This window comes from Erythrolamprus reginae, chromosome 3 (assembly GCF_031021105.1).
Source record: "Erythrolamprus reginae isolate rEryReg1 chromosome 3, rEryReg1.hap1, whole genome shotgun sequence".
Taxonomy (NCBI): domain Eukaryota; kingdom Metazoa; phylum Chordata; class Lepidosauria; order Squamata; family Dipsadidae; genus Erythrolamprus; species Erythrolamprus reginae.
Window position 1 is genome coordinate 120,756,247 of NC_091952.1, and position 11,715 is coordinate 120,767,961.

Here is an 11,715-nt window from a genome sequence, read left to right on the forward strand (position 1 = left end):
CCATGGTCCATGAGTTGGTCCTCTGGATAGAGCAGAATTTTCAATCTGTTATTGAAGAAGCTGAAATTCCAGCCTGCAGTGGGCAAAGTACTCTGTCGGTGAAAACAGCCGAGGATGAGGATCTCTGGACTGCACTCTTGCACTTAGACCATATGAGAGCCAAAGGGAAATATATCAAAATGGTTGAAAAATGGTGTAGAGATCTTGACTTGGCGGGAAGACTGATGTTTATGGGCAAGATGATTCTCATACTACTTCAAGGAGCCAAGCGGGACATTAAGGTGCAGACTTTATTCTTTGTGGCTGGTTATGTGGCTGTCAGACCATTGAACGAGTATGCTCCTGGTTTGCTTGTGCCTGTCAGTTTGTTTGTTTGTTTATTATTTTATTTTATTTTATTTTTATTTTTATTTTATATTTTATTTTATTTTATATTTTATTTTATTTTAATTATTTTTTATTATTTTATTTTATTTTATTTTTATTAATTTTATTATTTCATTATTTTATTATTTTATTTTATTTGTTTTGTTTTGTTTATTTTATTTTATTTTATTTTATTATTTTATTTACTTACTTACTTACTTACTTACTTACTTACTTACTTACGTATGTATGTAATTTGATTTTTTATGCTGCCCTTCTCCTTAGACTCAGGGCGGCTTACAACATGTTAGCAATAGCACTTTTTTTTAACAGAGCTAGGCTATTGCCCCCACAATCCGGGTCCTCATTTTACCCACCTCGGAAGGATGGAAGGCTGAGTCAACCTTGAGCCCGGTGATGTGATTTGCAACCGCTGACCTACAGATCTAGCAGTTGTAGGAGAGCCAGTTGCGAGGGGAGCGTGAGGCTCCGCCCATCCAGACCCTGTCATTTGGGTTCTTTTACCCTCTGCGCATGCACAGAAGGCTTTATGCATGCGTAGAGAGTAGAAGAACCCAAATGGTGGCATCTGGGCAGATGGACGGAGCCTTGCACTTCTTTCGTGACTGGCTCTCCTCTGACCGACAGGGCACGAGTGAACTAGGAGTATTTCATTCCTGCCACTATCCTTTCCGCTCCAGTGAAGAACTCCAAGATGAGCAGTCCACAGCAGATGAGACAGAATTTTGCTTACATTAGCCTCACAGGAAGGTGAGCAGATACATGATAGGAGAAATTTGGGTCTACCTCTGCGACTGTCCATTTTATGGGGAGTCCAGATTAGTGTTTCTCCAACTTGGCAACTTGAAGATGAGTGAACTTCAATGCTTAGAATTCCCCAGCCAGCATGAGAGTTGAAGCCCATACATTTTCAAGTTGCTACAGTCAAAACCGGATTTAGATGATCTAGACATGAGAAAGACCAAACATCTTCGAGTTGGGTCAAGACAACAGCTATCTGAGATACAGTAGTAAATGGCCTTTTCCCCCCATTTAATACGGCAGCCTCAATACCCAAGTGTCCTTCACACTTTCTAGTAGTAAACTAAATACTAATGCATTAATTAATCATGAAAAAGTTGCTGCCCTTTTACGACACCCCCATTTGTGCTACCATAGGCAGCGGCTCCACTCGAACTAATGGATGCTATTCCTGTAATCAAGAATGGGTGGGTTATACATAGGCTAACACGTATCTTCCATTGTGATGTATGGAATTATGGATGAATCATGACAAATTTAGTATTCTGTCATGCCTTCATGGCCAATGAAATGTAACTGGTAGAAAATTTGTGTTCAGAAATGGATTATATTATTTAGATCTGGGATAATAATTACAGTCCTATGAGTCGGTTGGAATTTTATATGGAAATATATATGCGAACTGACAGATGGGAAAATTGAACAACTCCTAAATGTGAATTATTTCTAAATTGTCAAAGGGGAACTTTCTGTTTTTTAGTTTAATGCCATTTTGTGAACATTTGCATTCACAAAAGCCTTCAGTGACCACAGTTTTGGTTTCACTGTTTTTGTTCTCCAGTCATCTCTGTAGTATACTCGGTCCTCATGGCAAATCTTAACGAGAATGGATGCCCATTGTTCTTTTTTTTTAATGCTTTCTTAGCAGGGCGTAAATTTGTACCATTCAAGTCTTATTAACCTGATCATTACATAATGCATGGATAGAATAGAACAGAGTTTGGAAGGGAACCTTGAAGGTCTTCTAGCCCAGCCCTCTGGTGAAGCAGGAGGCCTTATACCAGTGATGACGAATGGCCATAGATGGCATGTGGAGCCATATGTGTCATCATGTGAGCCGTTGCCCTAGCTCAGCTCCAGCACACATTTGTACGCTGGCCAGCTGATTTTCAGCTTGCATGAAGGTTCTGGGAGGGTATTTTCAGCTTCCAGAGGCCTCCAGGGGGCAGGAGAGGGCATTTTCATCCTCCCCAGGCTCCAGGGAAGCCTCTGTAAGCCTGGGTAGGGCAAAAAACAGGCCCACTAGAAGTTGGGAAACAGGCCATTTCCAACCTCCAGAAGGGCAGGGGATGCCATTTTTGCCCCTCCAGGCATTGAATTATGGGTGTGGGTACTCGCACATGTGTGATAGTACACGCACATGTGCTTTCGGCACCCGAGGAAAAAATGGTTCGCCATCACTGCCTTGTACCATTTCAGAGAATTTATGGAGCATCCACAACTTCTGAAGGGAAGCTGTTCCCACTGGTTGATTGTTCTCGCTGTCAAGAAATGACATAAGGCTGCAATCCTGATTTAGTTAAAATAAAGTAAGGCTATTTTAAACTTCCTGGACCTGCCTTCTCAGTAAACACGAAGAAGTCTGTATGGTTATGAAGTCTTTTATTTATAATTTTAGCAGATTCTAGATTACTCTGTTGTAGGCTGGAAAATCAAATTTAAAAAAAAAACCAAGCCAGTTGTAAACCTGTTCCAGATTATTGTATTTCCCAAAAAATTGCATGGAAGTACAGTATCTATTAAATTGTCTCAATTTAATGCAATGGATGTATTGATAAAGTTACTAGGAGCTGAATTTGTACTTCAAATGACCTTCCTTCCTTCCTTCCTTCCTTCCTTCCTTCCTTCCTTCCTTCCTTCCTTCCTTCCTTCCTTCCCCCCTCTTTTGATATATATGTATCTTATTTTTATCCTGCTGCAATCACAATCTGCAAATTACACAGAATAAATAGCATAGTTAAAACATAGGGTATAAAACAAACAACACCAAATGAATCTTTTAAAATATCCTTAGTGGCATGTGTAGTCTCAGTTTACTGGAGTAACGCAAGTAGTCCTTGATTTATGACCATGATTTTATGACCTGATTTTATGCTTTCTTTTGTGGCAGTTTTTAAACAATTACCATAGTCGTTAAACGAATCCAGATTCATTAAGCAAATTATTCGCTATGGGGCATTTTTTTTACCCACCCAAAATGGAAGTAAACCCTGGTTTTCAACAAACAGTATGTGACTTTAGGATGCTGCAATTGATTATGAAATGCAGACTGGTTGTTTAGCAGACAAAATGCAGACGTGGGACTGCGGGAAAGGGCCCATTTCTTGAAAGTTCGGTACTGATTGTAAATTAAGGACTACATATAAAGATGCTTGGTTTCTAATTTCTATACATTTATAGTGATGGAAATGTATTTTATTTCTAGTTTTTTTGTGTGCTATTATTGTGTATGTGACCTGTTTCTGTTTTGCAGCTGCAAAACAAACACTAAATGGCTCCTAAAAACTTCAGCAAGATTTTAATGTGTGTGTGTGTGTGTGAGAGAGAGAGATTTAAATTTGGAAGTCATCCTGGGTTCTTCACTATTTCAGAATTGAATATAGCAGCTCTGAGCTGAAGGATTTGCTTAAGAGCTTTGTTGCATTTTCGTTATTCTTCTTTGTGAAAAAGATGAAATCAGGTGGTCTAACCATATAACATGGTTTGCATCGCATATTAAATGAAAGGGCCTTGTATTGTTAGGATGAGTGGGAAAGAGCTTTCATGTTATGGCAGAAAAAACCCCTCATCTTTTCTCCAGGCCCTAGAGCTAATTTTTAACAAAACACAAGGAAAAAAAAATCCAGTGTATTAATATTCAAATAGATTTAATTCATGTAAGAAGAAAACAAACCTCTTGAAGCAGAAAAAAATAAGCTGACATCACTACTATACCCACTTGAGTGTACTAGGGGAAAATGTGTATTGGGAAAAAAAAATTGTGTGTGTGTGTATGTGTGTGTTTACACAAGATGCCTATCCTTGCTCTGGGAGATGGTATAAGAAATACTTCTGTGGCTGAGTGAAGAGACATTTTAAATATTCACTGCAGCAGACTGGGGAATGTAACTCAGAAATGAGATGTATAAATCTGTTTATTTTTCATGTGAATTAACGTATGAACTAGGATAAATTGGAAGGGAACTGCATCAGGTGTAATTCTGCTTTTTGTAAGAGTGATAAAAATGCTCAAGGAAGCTCTTTTTGAAAGCTTGCTGCAGTTATTCATAAACTTGTACAACTCAAGTGTGTGCCTTTCGCACGTCATGAAAATGTAAGTGCAGCGTTGCCATACTTTGCCCCTGGTAGGGCTATTTACTAGCAAGAGTAATCCTGTCGTTAATAAAATGCAAAGAGTTGACTTACGGGTTTCAGCCAAAGTCTATTTAGAAATCCTTGGAGGAAATAATGTTTTTTCCTGTCAATAATATTTGTCCTTGGGCTATTTTTTATTGTTTTCAAAAATATTTCTCACATGTTTTGTTTAAGTTTTACAGATCTTATTCCATCTCTATTACCTTTTGTATATATCTTCCATTTCTCTATATCATTTATTTAATAGTATACATTCAATTATATATTTCATTAATACATCTTTAAAATAAAAGGAAAGAGGGAAAAAGTTTGCTCTTCGTTTCTATTGACATTCATAAGGTATTTGCTATTCTTTCTATATACAGTATACTGTTACTTTGTATTGTAATATTTTTAGTTTTTCTTTTGAATCCATTCATGCCATTTGTACCATGATCCCATCAGAAAGTCGTAATTATTGATAAAATATATAGAAGTGTAGAAATGGATGAAATCACAAATTCAATTAAGGGAACTAAAATCACAGAATCAAAACGATCATGGTACAAATTGTCCTTAGGCTTTTATGGATGATGTTATATTAATGTTGTTGATTTCTTTTTTTTCTGATTTAGGAATACCTTATTCTCCAAAAAACTAGCAAAGTAGATGTGGATTCGAGCGGAAAGAAGTGTAAAGAGAAAATGATGAGAGTACTCTTTGAAACAAAAGTACAGGCTGAACACAGAAGGTATGATTTAGTTGCGTTCAGCTTGAAAACCAGCTTTGAATTGATAATTATATTCTGACAAAGAAGTTGGCATATTCATGAAGTCTCTTTGGTACAATATAGGTTTCAGGCATTTGAAGTCAAAGAATATTCAACGTTGGATGAGCTACAGCATGAATTCGAGGCCGCAGGACTCGCAAAACTGTTCAGTGAGTTTGTGTCGGCTCAGTTAAAGTAATTTTGAAGCAAGCCCACATGATTGTGACTTAAGCTGTCACTGAATACATCAAATGGAAGAGGAAGATAACACGGAAGGTTTGGTGATGAACAGGTCCTAAAGGTTTTTTGAAGCAAACTGTCACAAAAAAAAAGCCATCTCCTTACAGAAAGCACAAGGCAGTTTTCACAGTAGAACAGATGTTACCTCGCTGTGTGCACATTTCGCTAGTAACTGTTGAAAGTTTCAACAGTTGATATTTAAGAACTGTAGCTCAGGTGTGAAGGGATTGCTGTTGTCCTTGGGATTTGGAAACATAGTTTGGCATGTTTGTGTGTGAATAGCCAGTATATGTGTGTGTGTACACACATACACACACATACACGCACATATACTGGCTATTCTGCATGGGTATTCAAAAAAATTGCATCATATTTTCAAAAAGTAATACTTATATCATCTAAAGAGCTTGTGTTTTAATTTATTAATATAAGGGAATAGACATAATTTTAAATTTTGTTCTTTTTATTTTTTATTTTTAGGAAAGTAAAGTAAAATAACGGTAACGTTATTTCCCAGAGATCAGTTTTGCCCTTTCATAAAAGCAGACATTCACCTTCTGTTTATAAACTGTATTTTAAATTCACCTTACATCAGAAGATAGTTTGAGTGGCTACTACAATATACACAAAAACATGGATATACAGTGTTCCCTCGATTTTCGCGGGTTCGAACTTCGCGGATAGCCTATACCACGGTTTTTCAAAAAATATTAATTAAAAAATACTTTGCGGGGTTTTTCCCTATACCACGGTTTTTCCCACCCGATGACATCATACATCATCGCCAAACTAATAATTTTTGCAAATAAATAACAAAAAAAATAATTATTGTTAATAAATAATTATGTTTATAAATATCAGGATCACTAAGTGCCTTATTCAATGATGAGTACCAGTAATAATGGTGAGCAAATGGTTGTTAAGGGAATGGGAAAGGGTAATTTAGGGGTTTAAAGGGTTAAGGGAAGGCTTGTGATACTGTCCATAGCCAAAAATGGTGTATTTACTTCCGCATCTCTACTTCGCGGAAATTCGACTTTCGCGGGCGGTCTTGGAACGCATCCCCCGCGGAAATCGAGGGAACACTGTACTATGCGACGTTTCGGTGAAATCACATTCACCATCATCAGGCTGAAGTTTTAAGCTTCGTGTTGCTGTAAATATTTACAGCAACACGAAGCTTAAAACTTCAGCCTGATGATGGTGAATGTGATTTCACCGAAACGTCGCATAGACACTCAAAATATTACATGGGGCAAAACCCGAACTCAGAACAATCTACATACATATACCCGTGAAAATCTACGAAAACATATATATATATATATATATATATATATATATATATATATATATGTGTGTGTGTGTGTGTGTGTGTGTGTGTGTGTGTGTGTGTGTGTGTGTCACATGTTTTTTTGCTGAATTTGAAAATTAAGGGAGACTAGGATAGATCTATTTTGGCCTTATTTTGGCCTCATCAGCTAGCCATACCCACTGGGACTTGAACCTGCAACCTTTGCCTTACTTGTAAGGCAGAGAATTATCCTCTAGGCTACAGTATCCAATCCCTTCAGCTCTGCACCAGGGAAGGGTTACATATTTTTGTGTCGAATATATGATAATATATATGATAATAAAATTCAAATTGTTCTTTTTAAAATGTGAATGTAGTGGACTCATACAACCACTTCTGGTTTTTTTTCTATAACTTGACCATTGGTTCAGTATAATATCGGCTTACTGTCTCATAAATATCCTACAGATTTCTTAAGCTGAATAAAAGCCCCATTGCCTTTCACCAAAATCATTTGTTTTTAGCTGTTTGTTGAGTTTTGTATTTATAATTGTTGTAGAGATGTCTCAAAATGATGCCATACATTTGATTAGGAATTTTTTCAGTTCCTATTAACGAGGATGATAGTAACTTTCTCAATACTGTGGAAATAGGGAAGAATACCATTCTCCTAAAGATAGAGATGAGTTTCTTGTAGTCCTCCAGGTGTTACTGAATAACAACTCCCAGCATACTTGGTGAGGCTATTGGGATTTGTTTATTTGTTCTTCAGCAAGATTTGAAAAAAAAACAACCCACTGCACCCTTGTTTTATATGTTCAGCTTGTTGACAACGGAAATGAAGAATTGATCCCTTTAATGTAGAGTTTTCTACTTTAATGTATAATATTTAACAAAAGTAGATACCAAAGTCCACTGTTCAGGAGTTGAGCTTTATTCTGGGTTTCATCTTTAGCCCTGGTATGCTTGCTCGTTTTTGCACTAATATTATTACTCTTATTTACCAAATTTGGATAGAATAATTTGATTAGAACAATTTATTCTAGACGTTCCATGCTACCATTTCTTAGGTAAGTGAATCAAAGCTAGAAAAGCCATTGTACTATGTTGTTAAGATTTTTGTGTATCCTTGGCAAGCTTCTTCTTGCCTGGTTGGCATCAGAGATGGGCTGCTGCCTGATAGGGCCGGTTTGGGTAAACCAGTAGTTCCGATCAGCGGCTGGGCCCACCACCTGCCTCAGCGTTAGCCTGTGCTTTTTATCTTATTTTTTTGCATTGTGCTCTGCCCACGCAGCACAGCTCATTGCTGCGCCTTGCCTGCTCTACTCACCGTGGCTGCCTTAAACAATTTCCAATTAATTTGAAGCTGTGTGAAAGTGACAATTTCAGCGAATCAATTGTTAATGTATGTGCAGCCCACCTCTGGTTGGCATCCAAAGAATGAAGGAAGTGAGTTTATTGAAGAATGTCACCAAATGTCCTTTCTGGGCTTCCTTACTAAAGGGGGTGGATTTTGGGTCACAGTTATTTGCATGACCTCTGCTTTAATATTAATAATAGTAATAGTAATAATAATATTAATAATAGTAATAGTAATAATAATAATAATAATAATAATAATAATAATAATAATAATAATAATAAAAACTGTGAGACTTCCGACTTCAGACTGACTGAATTCTGAAGCATAACACACCAGACATTGTGATCGTGGAGAAAAGAAAGTATGGATCATCGACATCGCAATCCCAGGAGACAGCAGAATTGAGGAGAAGCAGCTAGAGAAATTAGTGAAATACGAAGATCTAAAAATCGAGCTGCAACGACTCTGGCATAAGCCCGTGAAAGTGGTCCCAGTGGTACTTGGCACGCTGGGCGCAGTACCAAAGGATCTCAGCGGACATTTGAAAACCATTGGAACTGACAAAATCTCCATCTGTCAATTGCAAAAGGCCGCTTTACTGGGATCGGCAAACATAATTTGCTGCTACATCACGCAGTCCTAGGTGCTTGGGAAGTGCCCGACTGGTGATGAAATACGAAATCCAGCATAGTGATCTCGTCTGCTGTGTTGTACTGACATAATAATAATAATAATAATAATAATAATAATAATAATAATAATAATAATAATTTATTAGATTTGTATGCTGCCCCTCTCTGAAGACTCGGGGCGGCTCACAGCAACAATACACAATGTACAACAAATCTAATAATTAAAACTATAGCTAAAAACCCCAATCATTAAAAAAACAAACAATGCTATTCAGTCATAATAAGGACCCTGTGGGCTTAATGCGTTAAAGGTGCTTCTCATGTTCCCCAATTTTGCCTATTTTTAAACCTGCTTATTTTTATTTTTTTTATTTTTTTACTTACTTATTTATTTAATTTATTTATTAGATTTGTATGGCGCCCCTCTCCAAAGACTCGGAGACTTACTTATATGGTCCCGTATAATGTCTCTAGGGGGCTCACAACAACCCCTAAAAATATGGTAAAAACAACAATCCTTCCCTCTAGGTTTCAGATTTGGGAGCACACTCACTCTATCTGACTTAGTACGACAAACAGGAGACATGATCCCTAGTACTTTGTGCATGGAAATTTTTCATTTTATTAGCGCCCATTTCCAAATTGGAGGACCCATTCTTCTCTGTCGTGCAAAGCAAAACAAAACTTGTGTAGAGTACATTCAGTTTTAATGAGCTCGTTTTTATACCCACCCGCTAAAAACATCATAGCTGTCGTTTCAATACACGGTAATATAATGAGATGACAGTAAACTTTGTGCGCTTTGGCATTTTGTCAACTGAAGTGTATGATTTTTTTTTTAAAAAAACCCCCCTACTTTCTGCATCCAATTTGTACTTGTATATTTTGGATGGCAACATCTGCCTTTATGTCATCTAAGAAGAAACAGTTGTAAAAAAAAAATCTGTAAAGGAAAGAGTTTGTGCTTGCTATTGTAAATGAAGATACATCAGTCAAATCAAGGTATAATAGTTTCTTCCAAACTTTTGCCAAATGGGACAAATTATGTCACTTCAAATATCGTATTTTTCAGAGTATAAGACGCACTAGAGAATAAGACTCACCTTAGTTTTTGGGGAGGAAAATAAGAAAAAAGCTGATTTGGGGGTAGATGGCCTCTTTGAATACCCTCAAGCAGAGGTGAACTTTAGCAAAAGATTCGTTGGTTGTGAGCTCTGTGCCTTGTTTTTCCAGCCTGCGAAACCTCTGTTTTATCCCTACCCAGTCTCTCAAACAAAGGATTCAGAGGCTGGAAAAAAAGCCTCTGGAACGGAGGTTTCATAGGCTGTTTACAGCCTCTGAAATCTCTGTTTGAGAGGCTGGGTGGGGCTACATTCGGTGCATAAGATGCACCCAAATTTTCACTTTCTTTCAGTTCTCGAACATATCCTGAACATTACTGACCTTTTACTGAAATTTTACTAAAATTACTGAAATTTTACTAAAATTACTGAAATTTTACTAAAATTACTGAAATTTTACTAAAATTACCGAAATTTTACTGAAATTACCGAAATTTTACTAAAATTACTGAAATTTTACTAAAATTACTGAAATTTTACTAAAATTACTGAAATTTTACTAAAATTACTGAAATTTTACTAAAATTACTGAAAGTTTACTAAAATTACTGAAAGTTTACTAAAATTACTGAAAGTTTACTAAAATTACTGAAAGTTTACTAAAATTATTGAAAGTTTACTAAAATTACTGAAAATTTACTAAAATTACTGAAATTTTACTGTCACTCAGCAAGAGGTGCCTCTCATGATTAACTTTCTTAAATTTCTCTATTTTCAAAATTTCTCTGTTTTCAAAATCTATTTTAACTAGATTTTGCATGTCCCAGTTTACCACAACTTTCTTTTATTGGAATACCCAAATTTTGGCATCGCTTTATATCTCTTTATATATCTCTCATTTGCGGTTTTAAAACAGAGGATTACAAAATGTGAAGCATTTTTAAATGCCGCCAAATTTTATTTTATTTTATTTTATTTTCAGAAGCGGTGGATGGTGTTCCAAGTATGGCCACTTCTCCATGGATTTGTGTAAAAATAAATATTTCTTTCTCTTTTTTATTTTTGAGAAATCTGTGTTCTACTGACATCCAATATGGAATTTCTTTCTTCTTTTAAAAATAGCAATGGCACATAGAGGATTTTTTTTAAAAAATGGGCTACTTACCACTAAGTCATTACTTGATTAGCTATTATCAATTTAGACTCCAACAGCATGCATATGAAATTAAGATTCTTGCCCTGTTCTTATATGCTTGCTTGATATTCTTCCTGGAATGTTTCTTACAGCAGTTGTTTCTGTCCGTATGATAAACATACAAAATAATTTAGTTGGCCAGCCACCTAACTAAGTTTTTGGCTAACTATTGATGCTTCGTAACTCATTTATAAACAAGTGGTGCTGATACATTACAGTGTTTGTATTCTGCCGTGAGAATAGGATTCTGATCTTTAACTGCTTATTAAAAATACAAGAGTGCCTCACCTTTTATCTCATTCTGCTAAATTTGTTTTCGGAGAGATGTCATCAAAGCTGCTTAAAAGTCTAAACAAGCCCTTGTCCCCATTTTTGTTGATACTCAAGAACACTTAAAAATAACCCTTATCTTTAAAGGAATATTGCTGCCTCTTCAACAAGGCTTGTTATCCTATATGTGCTTATCAATTAATCTTTAATAACATTTTCTACCAATTTGAGTGGAATAGCTGTTAAATCAACTAGCCTATAATATCCTGAATTCCCCTGCCTTTTTTTTTCCAATTGGCCTGCACATTATCTATTTTATAATCTTCTGATAGGTAAGTTGACCTTTAGGGCATGGTACAATTAATAGATG

General features: G+C 36.2%; 1 protein-coding gene across 1 annotated transcript in view; it reads left to right on the plus strand.

Annotated features, from left to right (window-relative positions):
* RWDD3 (RWD domain containing 3) overlaps positions 1–6,385 on the plus strand; it is a 13,720-nt gene extending 7,335 nt beyond the window's left edge. The window contains exons 2-4 of the mRNA XM_070748572.1: positions 1–281; positions 5,157–5,272; positions 5,375–6,385. Of these exons, the coding sequence (XP_070604673.1) occupies positions 1–281; positions 5,157–5,272; positions 5,375–5,489 (512 nt within the window). The 3' untranslated portion in view covers positions 5,490–6,385. The remainder of the gene's footprint in view (positions 282–5,156; positions 5,273–5,374) is intronic.
* Positions 6,386–11,715: the final 5,330 nt, after the last annotated feature.